The following is a 23,629-nucleotide window of genomic DNA, read 5'->3' as shown; positions in this document are numbered from 1 at the left end:
AAAGCAGGCTTTACAAAACGAAACAAAACGATGGCTGACTGTATTGTGGTCATTGGCATGGAAACGTTTGGGTCATTGTATCATCCAGTCTTTTGCGAGCACCCCAGGCAGTTTTCAAGTTGCTTGATTTGATTTTCGGTTAGAAGGCCACCAGTCACCAGAACCAGGGACCTGTGTTTCATTGAATCTAACATAGTTAAAATGAAGTTCATAATAAATACTCTTAAGACTTGTCTCGGGTCCTCAAAAAGCACGAGTAGATGTTAAAATGACCCCAAGCGTTGGTACCGTAGGAGAGATAACAAACGATGAACAATAACAATTCTTCTACATTCTATTGTGTATCTTCCTGCTTAATTTCGTAATGCAGTTTTAACCCATTCTGGGCGGGAACCCCTTTTGGTGTTTTAAGCATTATATCATACTTTAGCTATTGAAAAATAGCAGATCTACAAGCTCATAGCGAGCTCATACAAGCTTGTAGGTCTGCTATTTTAGAAAGATTGTGACAATGTCGTGCAAATCTTTCAATATATATTCTTTCAGAGCGTTTTTTAACTCAAATCTTTGCTTCTGGGGGTTGCCTGGAACAACATATTTTAAGATGGGGTCGGAGGCCAAATACATATACTTTTTGGGGTCCTTGACATGAAATACAACGTAGTTTGAGAACCACTGACATAGAAACATAGGTGATTCAGAAGACATTTAAGAATCGGCCTTAGTTCTAAATGGGTTAAACAATAGAGTGTAAAATGAACGTGTGTAACCCCAGTTCCTGACATACATTTTTGGTTTATTTTGTTTATTTAACTGTTGGTTTGTTCATGAACTGTGGTGAATTGCTTTATGCTGGTTGATACTTCAATATAAGAACTTGAAACTGAGTTGATAACGTGTTTTGTGTGTTTATTTCTTGGTGTAAGGGTTTACATTTTAATATGTAAGTCCTGTGTCGGTTTCACCAGTGGTTAACCCAGATGAGGAAGAACTCATAACAAAGGAGAAATAACATTTCTCTGGTAGACTAGATCTACCTGGCACCCCCTAAGGGGGGGGGGGGGGGGTGGGTGTGTGTGTGTGTGTGTGTGTGTGTGTGTGTGTGTGTGTGTGTGTGTGTGTGTGTGTGTGTGTGTGTGTGTGTGTGTGTGTGTGTGTGTGTGTGTGTGTGTGTGTGTGTGTGTGTGTGTGTGTGTGTGTGTGTGTGTGTGTGTGTGTGTGTGTGTGTGTGTGTGTGTGTGGGGTCATGCCGGCAGACTGTGTTTTAGTGTTGATTTGACAGCACCCTTTTTTATTTTAGTTTTAGTCATGGTCTTTTGAAAGAATGATGACTAAGACTAAATACATTGACAATTTTGTCAATAAATACGAATGTGGCAAAATTTGTGGCAAGATCATAATTTTCTTTTTTTAGAGAGAAATAAGCTGCCAGGTCTATGAAAACAAGAAGTGGCTATTTGAGCGATCTACAAGCTCACAACGTGTCGCAAATGCGACGCGTTGTGAGCTTGTTTGGATCTGCTCTTTGCAAACGGCACACAGTGCTGCCATGGGGAACGGTGTCACATACTGTGCTGTAGGCCCATGGGTGTTATTGTTATCATTATTATCATCATTGTTATGATTATTACTGGTTCCCTCCATGACAGCATCCAATATGTAGGAAATGAAAGGTCGCCCATCTGTCCTGCATCAACCAGAGAGAGAGAGAGAGTGAGAGAGAGACCTACACAGACAGAGAGAGAGAAGGGAGAGAGACACATTTCCCACTCAAAGGGCAGCAATAACAGCATATTTCCTCTTGCCTCACTGTGTGAGGTTCTCTCAGACTACCCTTGAATAACAAACAGACTGTTTTTAATTCTATTTTTATGTAAGACACTCACCTAGGACTCGTTTGATGTTTTCCTTGTTTTTTGTTAAAAGAGCATTCAGTGATTTGGAAAAAAACCCGGTCCGCCCCGGTAACAAGATGTGCACATGCACACGCTCTACAGTGGGGGGACACGCGACAGGCCAACAGCACGCACACCAAGGCCCGCCCCCGCTCGATCATGATTGGCGGATGCATATGTATGTGACTTTGTCATAGTCTGATGTTAGGTGTTTTAACACTTAGCCCGCTGATCCCGTCAATAAGCTTTAGTCTGGCCCCCCGCCGATCCCGTAAATTACGTGATACGCGTCTTTTTAAAATTAATCCATGTTTTGATCGGATCGAGTCGACAGCCGAGTCCCGTTAGCATGCTAGTGTCGAGTGTGTCACTGGACCGCCCCATCTTGAGTTGCGTGCGCATCGACGTGCGTTCTATATGCTATATCCAAATCGACACCATGAATGTCGTTTCTGGTCAAAACAAGGTTTTTCAACAGCTGACAGCAGGCGCTGTGATTCTTATTTCTGCACCGAGTGAGAGAACAACAACCGGTCACTTTGAGAACCACTGCTGTACACAAAGAAATGTAAGGGTCCATTTGTGACCCCTTGTTGGACCCCAGATCCAAAACAATGGATTTATACTGTAGTAGCATCGCCCCCATGGTTAACTATACGCACAGCGTTGGATGATCAATGAGTTTTTGAAGTGCGTGCGTGCGTGCGTGCGTGCGTGCGTGCGTGCGAAAGCACAATCCAGATGGCCCTAAGCCTATACATTCTTTCACAACGCATGCACGCACGCACGCACGCACGTTCACACTCACACTTTGCCTGCAGCCATACTTAACCGCAGCGGTTTAACCTTTTATCTCTCTCTCTCTCCCTCATCTTTCACTCACTACTTTTCTCTCTCTCTCTCTCTCTCTCTCTCTCTCTCCCTCATCCTCTTTCACTCACTACTTTTCTCTCTCTCTCTCTCTCTCTCTCTCTCCCTCATCATCTTTCACTCACTACTTTTCTCTCTCTCTCTCTCTCTCTCTCCCTCATCATCTTTCACTCACTACTTTTCTCTCTCTCTCTCTCTCTCCCTCATCATCTTTCACTCACTACTTTTCTCTCTCTCTCTCTCTCCCCTCATCTTTCACTCACTACTTTTCTCTCTCTCTCTCTCTCCCCTCATCATCTTTCACTCACTACTTTTCTCTCTCTCTCTCTCTCTCTCCCTCATCATCTTTCACTCACTACTTCTCTCTCTCTCTCTCTCTCTCCCTCATCATCTTTCACTCACTACTTCTCTCTCTCTCTCTCTCTCTCTCTCTCTCTCTCTCTCTCTCTCTCTCTCTCTCTCTCTCTCCCCTCATCTTTCACTCACTACTTTTCTCTCTCTCTCTCTCCCTCATCATCTTTCACTTGCGACTCCTGTCATGTTCTGTCGCAGCGCGACGCGTTGTGAGCTTGTAGATCGGCTATTTTCAGCAAGTGTAAAAACATCATCGTCATTACGACGGCATCAATGCCCACCAAAATACTATTTAGTCGACAAAATATTTTAGTCGACTAAATCAACTGTAGATTTAGTCGACTAAAATCTTAAGACATTTAGTCGACTAAAACTAGACTAACACTAAAACATTCCAGGTGACTAAAATGCGACTTGAAACTAAATAAACTATTCAAGAGACTGACTAAAACTAAAATCTAAATTTGCTGCCAAAAACAACACTGCTGGACGCATGATAAGCCCTCGGGGAGCCGTTCCGTTCCTTATCGAACATCATTTAATAAACCACCACCGCTCCTTCCTCAGAACGAAGCTCTGTTCTTCTCTGTGCATCTGCAATATGTCAGGACAAAAGACTCGTCGCAGGCTTAGCTTTTCTTCTTCCCAACTCATTCAATGCCAGCCAAATAATCCTTTTAATTCACCCACAGTGCCACAGTCTTCTCAGAGCATGCTCTTTGTTTTGAGGCTCAACAACTCACAACTTTCACCAAGCTGTGAAGAGGAATTAAAGATGGCTGTGTAAGGTGTCCCGCGATCTTATTTTAATTCACCTGAAGCGTAACATTTTGTAAACCGTGATTACCGACGCTTTAGTCATGGGCCGTGAATAAAGCTTGTTTTGAGTCAAACAAACCGGCGTATGAGTAGGACAACTTGGGTGCGGCAAGTCGTGCGGTTAAGTAGGCTACTGGGAGCTGTGGCGCTCCACCTCAGCAATTCATCTCCCAGGCCAGGGGTCTAGCGCATTGTAATGGGGATAGACTCCATCTCCCAGGGGTCTAGCGCATTGTAACGGGGACAGACTTCATCTCCCAGGGGTCTAGCTAAGAACAAAATGAATAAATCATAATGCCTGAGCTGTGAGCTTGTAGATTTTCTTTTGGAAAATTGTCAATATATTTAGTCTTCGTCATCATAGCTGAGTTTTTATTTAGATTTCATCAGTGGGAAAAAAAAAGACGGTCGACGAACATTTTTCATCAGTAACTTTTGGTCATTGAAATCAACACCCAAGGATGCCTGGACTTGTTATTTGCTCTGTGATTTGAAGCTCGGCTTCTTTTAGCTCTTTGATTCCACGCCGACTATAGTCTCCTCATCTTGATCCATGAGCCACGAGCTGTGGAATAAATATGACATCAGCCGAGAACAAAGTCAGCTTTTCCTTAACAGCACCATCATCCCCGCGCAACGCAAACGGATCATGTTGGCTTTGGCAACGGCAATCCCAGTGAGGCTGATTACTCTGTGTTTCACCTTGACACCGTTCTGTCTGTCTGTGGTGGAAGGAACTACTCTGATGTTTTTAAAACAAGTTTTTTTGTTTCAATGTTGTTTTAATCCGTAAGTCATTAACCGCCAGAGTCAAAACCTCGTCTACTGTATATCTTGCCAGCGTTTATACTAAACTTAAAAAAAAAAAAAGAAAACCTATAAAATGTCTCCACAACCATCCACGCACCGATCGTCTGAAAAGACATGGAGTGTCCGTTGAATGTGGTTTGTTTTCGCCAAAAAGCAACAGATTTAAAAAATGTTTTTATAAATCCTAAAACTATTCCGCCATGAAAAGGTTGCCATCGTGTGATTTCTTGGTGTAATCTTCGTTTTTTTGTGCCAAGGACCCCCAAATTGATATGTTTTTGGTGGCAGACCCTCCCCCCCCATCTGAATGTGTGTGCGTGTGCGTGCGTGTGTGCGCGTGCGCGCGCGCGGCTCCCGTATCGTCTATAGGGTTTAGGACAGTAATGACCATGGCGGGTTTCGGAATGCCAGTGTGTATGGACCCTTGACATGAAAAAAACATTTGAGCACCACTGATATAGAAACATACATTTAACTGTTAGGAGACCCCCAGGAAAGTGTTCCAAATCTTCTAAACGTCATTAACATATATGTTCTTGCAAAAAGTGAAGTTTCACTTTAAGTAACTAGTAACCAAAGCATTCAAATAATTGCAGTGGATGAAAAAAGTACAGCACTTTGAGTACATCTACTTACTGGTAACTTCCCTCCGCTGTATCTCGTCATGTCGGCTTCGACAAAAGGAATCCCGGTGTGGCTGATTATATTCTACGCTTGTTCTCTGTCGGATTTCAAAAACCTTTTCAGCCGTTCAGTGAAGTCTGCTGCAATCGGAAGAAAGCCGTCTTAAGACATTCAGTGCGGGAACCCCTTTTGGTGTTGTAAGCAGCTATTGAAAAAAGCAGATCTACAAGCTCATAGCGCGGCACCGAGTGCCGCGCTACGAGCTTGTAGGTCTGCTATTTTTTGAAAAATCGTGAAAATGTGGCGCAAATCTTTGAATATATTCTTTTAGAGCCAACATTTTAACTCAAATCTTTGCTTCAGGGAGGTCCCTGGAACTACATATTTTCAGATGGGGGTCGGCAGACAATTACATATATTTTTGGGAGTCCTTGACGTGAAAATGTTTGAGAACGACATAGGGTTTTTCAGAAAACTGTCAGGATTTCGAAGATTTTGTATAATCGTCCTCAGGTCTAAATGGGTTAAGACATTAGGTCTGGTGTGCAGTAATGTTATCGTGTTCTGTGTCCTCCGAGAACTAATTACCACACAGTGGCAAACCACTCACACACGTAAGGTACGCTCTATGGAGAAGATGGATTGGATGATTGCAATTGCAATTATCCAATCCACTAAGCAACTCAAAGCAAGTGTGAATACCAACTACTTGCCATTTGAAGGTGCTACCCACACGTTTATCTTTGTTGCTCATTCCACGAAAGCCAAAACCTTACAATCTATACCTCGTTGTAAAGGTGACTAATCGAGGATTAAAATGATACATAATACAATACCTATTGGTGTTATTAAAGTGGATAAATAATGGACGAAAGTTAAGTTTCCAAACTTCTGTTGCTGAGTTTATTTGTGTGTGCATTCAATTTAACTGATTGGCAGGCAATGAGTTTAAATGCATGCTTTATTCCACTGAAAATGTTGACAAATGCCATTGACTGCCATTGGATTTTTTTGAATTTTCGTTTTCTCATGTCATATGAAAGCAGGGAAAATGTCACATTGACATATTGGTTGTTCAGTTTGACCCACCAGTTTTGGAGAGGCTTATAGAGTAATGTCTTGCGAGTTGAGAAAACAGGCTTGAAAGGTTCACTTCTGTGGTCTCCAACATTACACCTAGCTACATGTTTAAGCATTTATTTCATATTTACATGTCTATTTCAGACATGCTCTAGTATGTGAAGAGTCTGCCTGTGCTATTAACTAATTTTGAAGAAAAGAGTTTGTCTCTCAGGCTCTCAGTCAAATCTGGTCACAAATCTTTGACTCCACATTTTTGAAATGACAACATTTTAACATTGATGTAAACCAACAATAACCATTTCCTTGTCATGTCATGTGTGGCTCCTCCTCTCTCGCCAGGTGACTCCCCCTCTTGAAGCTCCCTCCCAGTGACCCCCCCCCCCAGGCCCCGCCCACCATGAAGCGCTGCAGGAAGTTGCTCCTGGCGGCCATGCTGGCCTGGCTCCTCCTCTTCCTGTCGGTGCTCTCGCACTTCCTGGAGCTGCCGAGCGCCGTGGCGCCGCGGGCGCGCTCCTCCGCGGCCTCCGGACCCTCGCTCAGCCGCACCGAGATCCGCCGCCTGGCGTCCATACAGGGAGGGGGAGGCGGCGGGGGGAAGCCCGGGACCCCCAGGTCCTCCACCCCTTCCTCGGGACCTCCAGGGAGTCTCGTCCCCAGAGGAGAGGCCCTCAACGGGGACACCCAGTCCGCGGCCTGGGCTGCGGGCCTCCGCGCCGAGGGGGGGAGGAAGCAGCAGCCCCCCGGACAACGACGGGTTAAAGGGGACTGGAGTCCGGAGGTGGAGGAGGACTGGGAGGAGAGGAGACGCAGGAGGAAACTCCGCATCCGGATGAAGAGGGCCAGGAGGTGCGTCGGCATTTGGGGGGACCTTTCATGTTCAGTTATTTTGTATGCAAATTGTCCCCCAACTCTGAATTGTTTTAGGCGGATGAATCGGATTTCATCACAATCGATGCCTCGTCCATCTACTGTACACGTGATACGTGTTATAATTTAGATAAGCCTTTTATTCCCTGTTTTGGGAATGTCACTATAGGCAAACATTTTCAAACATTTTCTCTTTTTGTTCCCCCCCAACAAATAGTGAAAGTAGAAATGGGGGCTATGGTGGTAGTTATTTGTTATTTGTTGCCACCCCCCTATATCTTTCTGACATTACGCCTCTGAAGGTGGAGCCGTAGAAGAGGAGGAGCAGGAGGAGGAACGGCCAAGCGGGCGGAGAACGGCGAGGACGAGGAGGACGAGGGGGACTACTTCGTGTCGCGGAGCAAGGCGGTGGTGCAGAAGCTGTGGAAGGGCGACGCGTCGGCCGACATGCTCAGCGGGCGTCTCCAGAAGGCCCTGAAGGACTACCTGAGCACCAACAAGCACCACGTGGCCTATAGGTAAGCGGTAAAGCCTGGGGGCGTGTCCACGTGGCCTACAGGTGAGGCCTGGGGGCGTGTCCACGTGGCCTACAGGTGAGGCCTGGGGGCGTGTCCACGTGGCCTACAGGTGAGGCCTGGGGGCGTGTCCATGTGGTCTACAGGTAAGGCCTGGGGGCGTGTCCACGTGGCCTATACAGATAAGGCCTGGGGGGGGCGTGTCCTCGTGGCCTACAGGTAAGGCCTGGGGGGGCGTGTCCTTGTGGCCTACATGTAAGGCTTGGGGGTGTGTCCACGTGGCTTACAGGTAAGGCCTGGGGGGGCGTGTCCACGTGGCCTACAGTTGCAAAAGTAGCAGATCTACAAGCTCAAAACGTCGCTTTGCGCTACATTTCGAGCTTGCAGATCGGCTGCATTTGATGCTTTTGTGTGATGCTGTAGTATGATGAACTAGGCTTAATCTTAATTTTACAAAAACAAAACAAGAAGAATATGGAGATAAGAGGTTTCTGGTCCAACAGTGGAGATATGTGACCAGTTTTGACTGAGAGCCTGCCATCGCACAAATTCCAGCTTTTCACCAGAGGAGAAACCCTTTTTTTCCCTTTCCCTAAAATGAGTTAATAGCACAGGCAGACTCTTCACATACTAGAGCATGTCTGAAATAAGTGTCAGAGCTGAAATCGACATGGAAATATGAAATAAATGGAGCTAGATTAAACATGGAGCTAGATGTAATGTTAGAGAAAACAGAAGTGAACCTGTCAAGCCTGTTTTCTCAACTCGCTGTTTTCTGCAATACATTACTCTATAAAGCCATATCTCCAAAACTGGTGGGTCAAACTGAACAACCAATACGTCAATTTGAAGCTATGATTCTCTGCTTTCATATGACATGAAAAAAAAAAGAAGAAAAATTCCAATGGCAGTCCCTCAGTCAAATTTGGTCACACATGATAAGATGGAATGAATGAAAATCCTAAACGATGCCCGTCCCGTCCACCCCTGTGCCCACACAGCGGGCAGCGGAGGCCGCGGCAGAGCGGGCACCAGGTCCTGTGCGAGCTGAAGAGGCGCGCCCGCCTCCGCACGCTGGACGGCACGGAGGAGCCGTTTGCCAGCCTGGGCTGGGCCCGGCTGGTGCCCCCGCGACCCCTGGACAAGCTGCCCCCGGGGTCAGAGTTCAAGACCTGCGCCGTGGTGACCTCGGCGGGGGCCATCCTCAACTCGTCCCTGGGGGCGGAGATAGGTGGGTTGAGATGACCGCTATGCCTCGTCTGGGTGACGGTGGCATGCAGCGCCCACTTCAACATGTCAAACAGAAGACTGGTTACAAGTACTGGTCAGCTCTCAGTGACCGACAGTACAACTGTGGTTTTACTGGTCAGCTCCCAGTGACCGACAGTACAACTGTGGTTGTACTGGTCAGCTCCCAGTGACCGACAGTACAACTGTGGTTGTACTGGTCAGCTCCCAGTGACCGACAGTACGACTGTCCATAGCTCTAATGCCGTCACATTTAGAGCTATGTTACTGTCGACTTCCGGGGCTCGCATGAATGCAGACCAGCCTCTCTGTAGCGAAAATAAAAATAACGTTTTACCTATACTCACCAATACAAAGGCGGCTTGTGTTATTAGAAAGCCTACTTTCCTTAGTGGACGCACGAGTCTGAGCAGCCCCACCACACGTATAAAATGCACTTTTTGTCCAGAAAGGGATTTCTTTTCCATCGGAAGATGCCTGATGAAGGTCTGAACGACCGAAATGTTGCTCAATAAATTAACTCAAGTGATGACGGGGGTGTGGGATCCTTTTTTCTCTACTTCTCCAGTTCCAGTTATCCGACGCACCTGTCCACTGTAGGTGTGCAGAAGGATTTTTTTCTTATAGTTTTTCTTATATTTTCCACTGGAAATTTTCCTTCTGGTAAAAAAAAAATCCCTTTCTGGCCAAAAAGTGTGGTGGGGCTGCTCAGAGTGCGTCCACTAAGGAAAGTAGGCTTTCTAATAACAGAAGCCGCCTTTGTTTGGTGAATAGGAAAAACGTTTTTTATGTTTACCCTACAGACGAGAGGCTGGTCTGCATTTATGCGAGCGCCGGAAGTCGACAGTAACATAGCTCTAAATGCGACGGCATTAGAGCTATGGACCAGAGCTACTCCCAGACAGTGACCAACAGTATCAAATCAAATCAAAGTTTATTTGTATAGTACATTTACATTGACTGAAGACAAACCAAAGTGCTGAACAAGTGCATGTAAACAAAAACAGAGCAACAACAAGAGCATGTAAAGAAAATAAAACAAAGCAACAAGTGAGAGCAGTATATACAAACATGGTATAAGAAGGGTATATGCGTTTTCAGACAACATTAAAAGCCAGGGAGAAAAAGTGGGTCTTTAGGTGAGATTTAAAAACACCCAGGGACTGGGCAGAGCGAATGGGAAGGGGCAGGGCATTCCACAGTGTGGGACCGGCCACAACAGTAGAAAACTGTGGTTGTACTGGTCAGCTCCCAGTGACCAACAGTAGAAGACTGTGGTTGTACTGGTCAGCTCCCAGTGACCAACAGTAGAAGACTGTGGTTGTACTGGTCAGCTCCCAGTGACCAACAGTAGAAGACTGGTTGTACTGGTCAGCTCCCAGTGACCAACAGTAGAAGACTGTGGTTGTACTGGTCAGCTCCCAGTGACCAACAGTAGAAGACTGTGGTTGTACTGGTCAGCTCCCAGTGACCAACAGTAGAAGACTGTGGTTGTACTGGTCAGCTCCCAGTGACCAACAGTAGACGACTGTGGTTGTACTGGTCAGCTCCCAGTGAACAACAGTAGAAGACTGTGGCTGTACTGGTCAGCTCCCAGTGACCAACAGTAGAAGACTGTGGTTGTACTGGTCAGCTCCAAGTGACCAACAGTAGAAAACTGTGGTTGTACTGGTCAGCTCCCAGTGACCAACAGTAGACGACTGTGGCTGTACTGGTCAGCTCCCAGTGACCAACAGTAGAAGACTGTGGCTGTACTGGTCAGCTCCCAGTGACCAACAGTAGAAGACTGTGGTTGTACTGGTCAGCTCCAAGTGACCAACAGTAGAAAACTGTGGTTGTACTGGTCAGTTCCCAGTGACCAACAGTAGAAAACTGTGGTTGTACTGGTCAGCTCCCAGTGACCAACAGTAGACGACTGTGGTTGTACTGGTCAGCTCCCAGTGACCAACAGTAGAAGACTGTGGCTGTACTGGTCAGCTCCCAGTGACCAACAGTAGAAGACTGTGGTTGTACTGGTCAGCTCCCAGTGACCAACAGTAGAAGACTGTGGTTGTACTGGTCAGCTCCCAGTGACCAACAGTAGAAGACTGTGGCTGTACTGGTCAGCTCCCAGTGACCAACAGTAGAAGACTGTGGTTTTACTGGCTTGTAGATCTGCTATTTTCAATTTCAACAAGTGTAAAATCAGTCATTACGACGCCATCAAGGCCCGCCAAAATACATTTTAGTCGACTAAATCAGGGGTTCTCAACCCGTGGGTCGTGACCCCTCGGGTTATTTTGGGGGGTCCCCAAATTATATTCTATTTTTTTTTTTTTTTTTTGCTGAATCGCTGGAAAATGGAAATGAAGAGTTTACATAGTACACATAGTACATTCATACACCTTCCCTAATGTATATCTGGTTTCAGTATTTATTTATGGTGTATTGTCTCTATTATTAAGGTTATTGTAGCAGTCAATTTATATTGGGGGTCGGGAGGGAGGGTGCGGGGCGGGGGTCCCGAGACATTGCCAAAGCATTTACGGGGGTCCCCGGACAAAAACGTTGAGAACCCCTGGACTAAATCTTCGCAGGCGACTAAAATCTTATGACATTTGGTCAACTAAAACTAGACTAACACTAAAACATTCCGGGTGACTAAAATGTGACTAAAACTAAATGAAGACGTTTCTAGAGACTATGACTAAAACTAAAATGGAAATTTGCTGCCAAAAACAACAGGCACCAGACTCTCTTTTTTTCCTCATGTAGATGCTTGGACTCAGTCACTAGACTGTGGTTAGTGAAAATATTTCAGTAAATGAGGTTTTGCTGCCCTCCTGTGGTCATTAAGGGACATGACTTTACAGGGAGCAGCCATATCACTACATGATTTGGATTTTGTATGCCTTTTCAGTGCATTTAAATGTCCACATTATGAACTGGCACATCACACCTCACCAATATAAAGTATTTGGTATGATGTTTACATACACACTTTTCTCCAAATCAATATAAGATCGGTGCACATAGAAGAGGTCATAGGCTACATGCACATACGTAATTCCATGTAGCTTCGTAATTTTTACTGAGCGTAGTCGGTACTCGTGAGCTTGTAGATAGGCTATTTTAACCCATTTAGACCCAAGGACGATTCTACAAATGCCTGCTAAATCCTGACAAACCCATGTTTCTATGTCAGTCGTTCTTAAAACACCAAAAGGGGTTCCCGTCCAGAATGGGTTAACTAGTTTGGTGTACCAGGGTAGACATCACATTTCTCATTTGGGTGTTTGTTGAGCTCAAACGTATAAAGAATCACTACATTATATACAGTAGTAGGCATGTAACGATATATTGGATATCGATATTAATCCCGACAATATGAATCGATTTAATAAATAAATAAAATCGATTAAAAAATAAATAGGGGGGGCTAGTGAATTATGGTGTGTGTGTGAGATATGAAATGTGAGCTTTAATCATATTCCATCATATTCAAGTGCTTTTGGAGAGAAATTAGACTCTTTCAGTAGTAGAGCACTGTAGATGGGAGCTGTGTGTGACGGTGATGGTCGTTGACTCGTTGATCCTCATTAATACATCAAGGGAAGGCAATTATGTTTCTGCACTGTCAAATAGATCTACATCTATCCTAAGATGCCATCAAAGAAAGCTTTTTTTACATGTTAACTCGAGCTAGGTTCTAAACAAGAAAGCATGTTTACAGTATGCAGTCACTTTCAGTAGTAGAGTTCTTATCTTATCTTATTAGAGGGGAGCTGTGTGTCTGACTGTGCCCAGGTGATGGCCGTTGATGCTCATTAATACATCAAGGAAGGCAATTATGTTTCTGCACTGTCAAAAGTAATGCTACTTCTTTTGCAATGTAATGTTAAATAAAAAATGTGAAAAAAGCTCGGGGGGAAGATAAATTATATAAAATATTCTGGAAAATATCCTTTGTTTAAAATATTGTGAAAAATCGTCTCGTGACATGCCTATACAATTTACAATTTAGGCATTTAGCAGACGCTCTTAATCCAGAGCGACTTACATTAGGCAAGAACAAAAGTAGTTTAAATAAGGTGTGCATATATTAATACACTGCCTTCGAGATAACCGTAATGTGTTGTTGGCTTGTGCCTCTGCAGACTCCCATGATGCAGTGCTTCGCTTCAACGCGGCGCCCACAAAAGGCTTTGAGAAAGATGTCGGGAATAGGACCACCATTCGCATCATCAACTCACAGGTGAGTCTCCTCTCCTATCCTCTCCTCTCCTCTCCTCTCCCCTCCTCCTTAAAGGGAATATTTCACTTTCATTGATGTTTGGGGTCATTTTAGCCATAGATATTTAAAATATATAGATGCCTCATTGGTTGCTGCAGTTCCTTGGAGCGATGTGTGTTGAAGAAGGGGCGGGACAATTTATACTGGGGGAGGAATATGCCGGAAGTTGGCACGTCATGTTGCCACTCAAGTGATTACTGGCCAATCACAGCACATCTTTTCCGGGACTTACCAGACCCGAACATGTGCTCTGTGACGCACACTCATGCTTCCGCGGGGCTTCGCAAGGAATCTCGGGAAAGTTTTTCCCTCCCCTACACCCCCCTCCGCTACCGGGGGGGGGGGGGGGGGGGGGGGGGGGGGGGGGGGGGCGGGGGGTGTAGTTTCCCCCCGACCTGTGACTCCAGGGGGGGGGGGGGGGGGGCTGTCAGATGATCGATCGACGACCACACAGCGTTACACAGTCACTCACGACAGATACCCATTCAAAGCATGGGGGGGAGGGGCAGAACACCACCAGCAATCAAACACAAATGTTTGGTCAAACCATGTGACTCCCATTGGAAAAGCATTGTGGTGGCCTAAAAAAACCAAAAAAAAACTACCAAACATTTGCTTGATTGCTGTTTGGTACGTGTGAATGAGGCCTCAGGGTGTTACAAATATATCTACACATCCTGTAAGTTCACTCAAATAAAACTAGTGTTGACTAATCATTACAAGTATAGCTCTTATTTTGAAGAGGAAGTCTGTTTCGGTTGTAGCCTACTTCTATGACAGACAGTTGTTTTTCCAGATCATAATATTGCCGGGAGGGAGGGGCTGACAGACTATATAAACACTAAACATTGATTAGAAGTGATGGTGGATTGCTTTTAGCCAAAGTTTATATTAGCATATGAAAGCCATGATGCTGTGCATCTTTGACTTGTGTGTACCTTAGAGTATATATGAATGGAGACGTCACCCGAGTTCTCCTCCCATCCACTTGCATTAAGTTGCTCAAAAGTGCATGAGGCGATTTCACTCCTCCTTCCTTGTAGGAGGATTGATTGGGCCAAACACATGAACGCGCTGCCATTGTACTGAAACCGCGTTCACGTGTCATCGTGAACGTGCACAATGATAGTCAACGGACCAGCACGTTCATGTGTTTGGCCCAGGCTGCAATACCAAATTCGGCCACTATGTCCATTGCGCCTCAGGGTTTCCTCCGGGTGCCGTCTCTAATTAATTCATTGTAAAAGTATCACACTGACGCTGGTAAAATCAGCAGCAGCAGCTGCCCAAAACATCAACACGTAGGCAGGCAGGCTACAGTAGGCCTACAGTACTGTCATTGCCTGCAAGGATGTACTTGGAACTGTTGGCCCAACTTGGCCGCCGTGCCATATTCATTTTAGTTCACTGCACTGTAGTGCAGGGACTTTTACCTGCAGCTCCGCGGTCTGGTGCTTGCACACACGCAGCAAGCATACAAAGAACTACGATTTGTAGCTTGTCTGACACTTTAATCAAGTTGAGAGAGCAACTTATCTGCAGTTGCTGGGATATGTTTGTTTAAAAGTGATGTTATGCGACGTCAAGCGTCACTGTCGATATATGGCATTTACGTCTATATGGTTTTAACATCTACTGTATAGCTGGGCTTGTGTGAGCACCCCCAGACAGTTATTACGTTGCTTTATTCAGTAATTAGGTATTTGGTATAAATGTGATCAGACCCCTTCCCATATAAACCCATTGAAACTTCAAACTCTTATTTTAACCATGCATTTAAAACACACGTCCTTGATTTTGGTGACTGATGTTAGCCTTCTGGAAAATGTATAAAAAATATAATTGAATAAAAAAGCAATTTAAAAACAAAAACCCCTGTGTTTTAGAAGGTCAATATCAGTCACCAGAACCAAAAACAGGTGTTTTCAATGAATCTATCATTAAATCGCTAAATACTGAATCAAGCAACTTAAACAACTGACTGGGGTGCTCACAAAAGCCTGAGTAGATGTGAAAAGTGAAATATGTCTCAGAATTACAGACCCATAAGGGTCCATTATTATTATTATTTTTTGTTCGTGGCTTTCGCCTTTTATTTTATATTTTTTATGGAGGGACAAGACAGTAGGCTGACAGGAAATGGGGAGAGAGATGGGGGGAAGACATGCAGTAAAGGCCGTCGGGATCGGGAATCGAACCCGCGGCACACTGCCAGATAGGATTACCATCCAAGGTGCCTGGACCACTGAGCCATGGCCCAGGCCATAAGGGTCCATTTTGAACCTCCTCAGGCACTATCTTGTCCTGTAGAACACTGATATTGGTCCACTGCATGAATGAACATGTCCACAAGAGGGCAGTGCATCCACACAAATAAGTTAATCCATCACAAGGTCTGCGTGAATATAAATATAAATTCATACATTCATATTGACTGGAACAATCAATGCATGGTATAATGTCAAAGTGTATGTCACTGCCACAAACAATGGTGGATACATACTATTGGCTAAGTGCATTTAATTGTGTTGTATTTTCTTTCTGAGAGGAATTCGGTGAGGGGGAACACACTGGCTCACTCTTACTTATGCCTATAGCCCAACTTTGTGCATAGGCCAGACATCCTATAGTCCTTTTGACTGTTTTTACACTTGCTGAAAATAGCCAATCTACAAGCTCACAACGCATCGCTCTGCGACACGTTGTGGGCTTGTAGATCTGCTATTTTCAGCATGCAACCAAGTGTAAAATGACTTATACTGGATCTCTTGTCCACTAGTCCCTTCCTAACATTTTAGTCTAGTTTTTATTTGTTGACGAAATTGTCAGTATATTTAGTCTTAGTTTTACTCATCATAGCTTAGTTTTCATTTAGTTTCCATTTAGTTTCCGCCACTGGAAAAAGGTAGTCGACGAACATTTTTTTGTCTTAGTTTTAGTCGACGAAAACAACACTGGCCTTTGTATTTTCTTTTTTTTTCGGTGAGGGGGAACACACTGGCTCACTTTTACTTACGCCTGTAGCCCAACTTTGTGCATAGGCCAGACATCCTAGTCCTGGCCCACTTTCTCAGAACTCTTCACATCTGCATCCAGGTCACTTCCTTTTGATGCAGGTTTGACTGAGAGCTTGCCATCGTGCAAACTCCAGCTTTTCACCAGAGGAGAAAAACTTTTTTTATTTTCCAAAATTAGTTAATAGCACAGGCAGACTCTTCACATACTAGAGCATGTCTGAAATAAGTGTCCGAGCTGAAATCGACATGTAAATATGTAGCTAGGTGTAATGTTAGAGGCCACAGAAGTGAACCTTTCAAGCCTGTTTTCTCAACTCGCTGTTTTCTGCAAGACATTACTCTATAAGCCATATCTCCAAAACTGGTGGGTCAAACTGAACAACCAATATGTCAATTTGAAGCTATGATTCCCTGCTTTCATATGACATAAACGAAAACGAAAATTCAAAAAAATCCAATGGCAGTCCCCCAGTCAAATTTAGTCACATTTGTTGCAGGTTTGCCAAGAGTGTGGCCAATCCATCGGCCAGGCATCTTTTGGAGGATACATTTATTCCGCTCTGCTCTCATGTCATGGTGGGATCAAGGGATGCATGGCTGGCGCTGTGACTCTTCAAACCCATAGTGCATGTCACTGTCGGAGTATAGCCTGGCCCAGCCTGCAGCGTGCTTTCCGGTCTAGAGGGGCGGGCGCGCCAAAAGCAAGCGCTGGAGAATATTGATTCACCGATCCGTGTTGTGAGCTAGTATTTTCACTACTTCTTAATTGTACATTTATATATTGATTTACGGGTCGGGTCGCTAGAACTTCATCAGGACAGCCTTTTTTAATATGATCACTGTTGCCCTACGCACCATGTCACCGACCTGTTGAGGTGTGCCATCTGCCTTTTTCTATAAATAATGTAGGGAAAGAAAATTGTATTTTTACTCAAGTCAAAATATGCCATATTTTCCTGTATATTGTTGTGGAAATGTTAATATAAATGACAGAAAGCGGATATAAATTTGTTTTTTAATGTTTTTTGTTTTCTAATGCATTTATATATGATGTGAGCATTTGTAGGCCTAGCCTACACTTTGAGTTAAATTAACACTGGCTTTTGGCCATGTAGACTGGGGTCCCCCATGAGGAAGTCACTAATGTTGCTCTGGAGAGGGAAGTCTGGAACACTCTGGGGGAGCTGTTGCCCCGCGACCCGACCACGGATAAGCGGTTGAAGATGGATGGATGGAGACTGGGGTCCCAGTCCAGAGATACAAATCATAATGAAATGGTCTAGGCTACTTTCTATCAATTTAATTTGGGGGTCCTTGAAATTAAAATGGCTGAGAATCAATGGGTTAAACTGTAGACTATAGTTCATTCACAAAATACAATAACATGGCACATAACCATTTTTTAAACAGGGCTTGGTTTAGAAAAGCCTATATTTTGCGCTAAAGTAAAATATTGAATAACATATAAATGTAGGTTTTAAGGCTAGAATGGCATTGTAGAGAAGTGGACTATAGTGAGAGACGAGATTTAATTGTCTCTCTTACATTGCGGGACTGCAGGACTCTGGAGATAGTTAGTCGTGAATGATCAGCTTCAGTCAGTGTTTTGGTTCATACCTGGAGTTGTGCATTATCTGCGCTGTGCACAGCAGCACAGGAGAACTGTCTTTATATCCCTGGTCGTTTTCAGTTGCTTTCCATGTGTGACACAAAAGTACCATGTGTTTGTTTTGGTAATAGCCTATACTGCAGGCGCAGCCATGCTGATTCACGTAATCGCGTTGGACAAAACAAAACCAGGCGGACCAACGTTAATGGCTTAATGCACGTAGGACCCGCATTTTCAAACTGTCCACAAGTTGCGACGGACCCGACGGTACTATAAAATGTTGTGAGGGATTCTTGCAGCGCGCTGCGTCTGAGCTACACACAGTACACAGCACTAGTAGTGTGCGTGTGTGCATGCGTGCGGAGGAAGAAGACTGGAGGAGGCGTGTGCGTGTGTGTGTGTGTGTGTGTGTGACTGTGTGTAGCCTAATGAATGATGATCCAAAGGGGCTTTGCTAGGCACTGTAGGCAGACAAAGTAACGCAACAGAGTTACAGAATCAAACCACTTGGCAACCCATTGAACCCAACTACAATACACAAGCTACAGTGTATCTCTCTAGTGTTGTTCAATCATGACTGTGCGCTACACAGTGACAGATTTGTTATGCACTGGACGTTCCTGAGCCGCGCACACGGGCGCACGTTAGGGGCTTATACTCTAAGGTTAGGGGGAACACTGCGCATGCGTTAATTACGTTAAATATTTTAACGCAATTAATTAACGCAATTAATTAATGCCGTTAACGCGTTATTTTTGACAGCCTTAATGATTTTACATACATGACAAACACACGGTACAAAAAGATAATACAAAAACACACAAACAGAATCAGACTCTTAAAACCACATACTACAAAAAGCAGGTGCATATGCCTTCCTCTAGTGTGAGGTCAGTTCAAATTCTTTTAAAAATAGCATATGAAACCAGGACATCCAGCTTCAACTTGTCTGTATGATTGATTGGACACATACTACGACAGGACCACAACAATGGACTGCAACATGGCATTGACATGGGAACCACCAGAAGGGAAACGGAAGAAAAGGAAGACCAAAGACCACCCAGAGGCGCACCGTTGAGAAGGAAAGACAAGAAAGCAGGATGGAAATCGTGTTCTGGAGTGAGTATTGCGGCAACTGACTGTGAAAAGTGGAAGCGCTCTGTGAAGGCCCTTGTGTGGCACGAGGCATGAAGTGGATAGGTATAACAGCCAGGTAATCCTGTGTCTACTGTCTAGGTGAGACGTGACCTTTGGCACGATCTAAATGTCTCGATAGAAAAAAAGCAGGGAGACAAAATGCCACTCCAGGAGGTACAGTAGAGTGAGCGCCGGCCACACGGGAAGGGTCTTCTCCTCCAACTGCCCCTGGGATAGTGTCCACGTGTCCTTCTTAAATTATTTTTTTATCCCACGATTTTGTAACCCATCTTTCACCCCTGTGTCAATTATCTAATGTGATCCTGGGCTCTACACACCCTCCGCCAACCTGGGGAGAGCAACGGACTTGAACTCGTGCTTCCTTCATGCATGAGTGTCCAAGTCGCTCCTTTACACCTGACAGGGGGAGTTTACCTGGTTGGACGTAGCGCGTGGAAGGAACACTTTATTCCAGTTCCTTTCCCCTCCATCAGGCGCCAGGGGGAGGTAGTTTAGAGACCAGGATTACTGCATGTTTTTTGTGAGGGTACCTACCTACTACCTACCCTAGGGGACACGGGGAGAACATGCAAACTCCACACAGAAAGGCCCTTTCACCAACCCCGCCTCGGGTATGGGCACTGATGACACGGAGGAGGGAACACGCCCCCAGCACCCACAGTGTCCCCAGCGGGAACCCAGGACCTTCTGGCTTTGAGGAGACAGCACTACCAACTGTGCCACCGAGCCCCCTTGTCCACGTGTCCTTGACACGCACACACACACACACACACACAGACGCATGCGTGCGCACACACCTCCATCTATGTATAATGTAACATTGAAGCATTTAACATTTAGCATTTGACGTACAGTATAGTGTGAACGCAGCAGAGCAGAGTAAGCATGAACTCTATACAGCCAATAAACAACAAAGCAAACAGTCACATAAGAGCATACAGAGAGAACAATGTAGTGCCTCAAAGACACTGATGCCAAGTAAACAATGAACCAACTGCATCTGTCAACAACAGGCTATATAAACACCATTCATCGCTCGACTGTCCATCTCTTCTGAGCTGCACACACGCACGAACACACACGCATGCACGCGTGCACACACAGCAAGGGTGTAAGCAAGCCTTGCATGGTTTCCTCCACTGTCGGCCATGGGTGCATCATTATAAAGTTCTTTGGAGAGAGGTTCTATAGATGCATGCACCCACCGTTTACCATGGTTTACATGGGGGGTCCCCACTCCCCAGCAAAAGTAGTTAACCCATTAAGACCTGAGAACAAAATCTACAAATTACTTTTAAATCATGACTGTTTTCTGAAAACCCCATGTTTCTATATCAGTGGTTCTCACACTATTTCATGTCAAGGAGCCCCAAAATTATATGTAATCTGCCACCGACCCCCCCCCCCCCCCCCCCCCACGTTTTCACGATTTTTCAAAAATGGCAGATCTACAAGCTCGTAGCGTGGCAGACGTTTTTAACTCAAATATTTGCTTCTGGGGGGTCCCTGGAACTACATATTTTCAGATGGGGGGGTCGGCAGCCAATTACATATATTTTTGGGGGTCCTTGACATGAAAATGTTTGAGAACGACTGACATAGAAACATGGGGTTTTCAGAAAACTGTCAGGATTTAGAAGGCATTTGTAGAATCGACCTCAGGTTTTTTCCCCATTTCCTGAAAAGTAACACTTTTGGACAGACAAACTATGATATCAACTATAATCCATCACCTGCCAGTGATGGATGTTATGAAGCATTCCGAAGCCTCAGGCTTTGTGAAAACCTCTCCCTGAACCGTTCCGTAGGAGAAGCATGAGAAATAATGATCCATGGTAAAATGGGAACACGATGTTACCGGATCCACTTCACAGACAAAAAAGCAACAACATTACATCAACAACGCAGTGCATGACTGATGTCACTTATGTATAGATACTTCTGGTCAAATATCACTTGACTTTAACCCATTCTGGGCGGGAGCCCCTTTTGGTGTTTTAAAGCATGATGTTATACTTTAGCTATTGAAAAATAGCAGATCTACCGAGTGGCGCGCTACGAGCTATTTTTGAAAAATCGTTTTTAACTCAAATCTTTGCTTCAGGGGGGTCCCTGGATCAACATATGTTCAGATGGGGGTCGGCGGCCAATTACATATATTTTTGGGGGTCCTTGACATGAAAATGTTTGAGAACCATTGACATAGAAACATGGGTTTTTTCAGAGAACTGTCAGGATTTGGAAGACTTTTTTTTTTAGAATCGGCCTCAGGTCTAAATGGGTTAAGTACAGATACTCAAAACCTTTTCTTGGGCATGTCACCGGAGTTAATTTACTTCCTGTCCACCCACTGAATGGCAACATTGTATTCCGTCGTATCCCTTTACAGACAAACACGACACACATGATTTGCATCAGGTGTGCATTCATTCATACATGGCTGATGTCATCGGTGACAGCATCGTGGATACATTACGAACTCACGGGAATGCTGCATTTGTTGCATAAAACGTTGTCAAAACATGACACTCGCGTGTCCCGACAGGGCTTGTTTGTGGGGACAACACAATGGGAATAGTTTCAGTTACTAATATGGACAGGCAAAAGAAGTAAAACAACCCCCCCCCCCCCCCCCCCCCCCCCCCCCGAGTTCAGATCCAAGATTCACCTTAAGACAAGATGGATGGATGGAGAGTGAGATGGATAAGAGTGGTGGAGACTGAGTGAGGTAGGTAGGTAGGTACAGGCACGTGCACACATAGACATCAAAGGGGGCTTCAGCCACCTGCCCTTCTACCCATCTGTAAAAACAACTGCCCTCTCCAGACCACAAATGCAGCATTTACTTACGGTGAAATAAATGCAAATGCCCCTTTTATAGATAAAGAGTGCTGGGTTGCGGCCCGAAAATAACTTATCTAGATCTGCTATTTTCACTATTTTTGTCCAAAAGTGCCCTCTTACGGGATTTCAGCCCCTGCCCCTCTAACACACTCTGCACGTCCCTGGGTAGGTAGGTAGTGATAAGGCAGACTTTTATGTAAACGGTGAGAAAATAAAATTATTGAGAAGTAGTCGTCTTAGTGGCTGTTTATTCCAAGTAAGATGTGTAAAACACAAATGATAAGATTGCGCTCCGCTCAGCATGAGTCGTCGCAAGAACACAAAATAAATGCACTTTGCATCGGGTATATAAAGGCACATTATTAGGAAATGGGGAGGGGCTGAACATGGCAGAATTTGGGGTAACAGTGGCTGGTTAATACTGGTTGTGCAAGGCCTGATAGCAGAGGCATCTGCTTGACCTTGAGGCCAGGAGGTGCCTGGAGAGGAATACGACACACGGGCACTTCCTGACAACTTCAAGCCAGCTACAAACGGTCTTTGACAACTGCAGTTGTCCAGAGCACAAATGTCCATCTTCACATAACATTCACATAACAGTATAATATGGAATATTCTCTAACAGTAGGTAGGTAGGTAGGTAGGTAGCTACCTACCTACCTACCTACCTACAGAGTTATGGCAGTGGCTCAGGGGTAGAGTGGCCGGATGGCAACCGCAAGGTTGCCATTTCGAACCCGGGCTCCCCCAGAGTTGGTGTCGAAGTGTCCTTGAGCAAGACTCTGAACCCCTAATTGCTCCTGATGTGCTGGTTGGTGCCTTGCATGGTTTCCGCCGCCATCGGTGTATGAATATGTGCGTGAATGGGTGAATGTAATGCACAATCTCTGTAAAGCGCCTTGTATAAAGGCGCTATATAAATGCACCATTTACCATTTTACCATGTACTCAAGTACTGTAATTATTAGAGACTCCGGTCTCTAAATAGCAATACCTCCTGCTTTAAGAATAGCACTTATCACCGAGGCTGTTCGCCTCCTGAATGCTGACCCTCTTTTCACTCGCACTCGAACTGCGAGGAATTGTTATTTATTTATTCAACATGAATTGTAACGTTTTGCATTCTTCTTATTTATTGGTCCCCCTCATATGATGTTTGTACTTTTGTATCTTTTTCTACTGTCTGAATATGTGATGTGAATATGTGTCTTTTTGTATGTCTGTTTTAGTGCACTGAAACAAATTCCAATCAACTGTTGACATGGCAATAAAGTCTTGAATCTTTAATCTTGAATCTTGATATTTAGTCGACTAAAACTAGTCTTAACACTAAAACATTCCTGGTGACTAAAATGTGACTAAAACTAAATGAAGTTTCATTCCAAAGACACTGACTAAAATAGAAATTTGCTGCCCAAAAACAACACTGCCACAGAACCTCACTCGGAGCCGTACCTCGGCCTGCTCTTTGTGTCCCACAGATCGTGGCGAGGCCCAGGCACAACTTCAACGCCAGCTCCCTGTATCAGGACGTCACCCTGGTGGCCTGGGACCCGGCGCCCTACTCCGTGGACCTGCCAAAGGTACTTTATTTTATTATTCATTTGAAAAGCATTAAAACCAAATAAGTCCTGCAGGGA

General features: G+C 44.8%; 1 protein-coding gene across 2 annotated transcripts in view; it reads left to right on the top strand.

Moving 5' to 3' along the window:
- Nucleotides 1–23,629, top strand: part of LOC306917246 (beta-galactoside alpha-2,6-sialyltransferase 2-like) — an 88,181-nt gene that overhangs the window by 16,407 nt on the left and 48,145 nt on the right. For both annotated transcript variants that reach the window (XM_079495386.1, XM_079495387.1), the window contains exons 2-6: nucleotides 6,795–7,301; nucleotides 7,625–7,840; nucleotides 8,839–9,068; nucleotides 13,222–13,319; nucleotides 23,471–23,572. In XM_079495386.1, the coding sequence (XP_079351512.1) occupies nucleotides 6,853–7,301; nucleotides 7,625–7,840; nucleotides 8,839–9,068; nucleotides 13,222–13,319; nucleotides 23,471–23,572 (1,095 nt within the window). In that variant the 5' untranslated portion in view covers nucleotides 6,795–6,852. The remainder of the gene's footprint in view (nucleotides 1–6,794; nucleotides 7,302–7,624; nucleotides 7,841–8,838; nucleotides 9,069–13,221; nucleotides 13,320–23,470; nucleotides 23,573–23,629) is intronic.

The sequence above is a fragment of the Electrona antarctica genome (assembly GCF_951216825.1).
Source record: "Electrona antarctica genome assembly, chromosome: 24".
NCBI lineage: Eukaryota > Metazoa > Chordata > Actinopteri > Myctophiformes > Myctophidae > Electrona > Electrona antarctica.
This window is presented reverse-complemented; position numbering and strand designations above follow the sequence as displayed.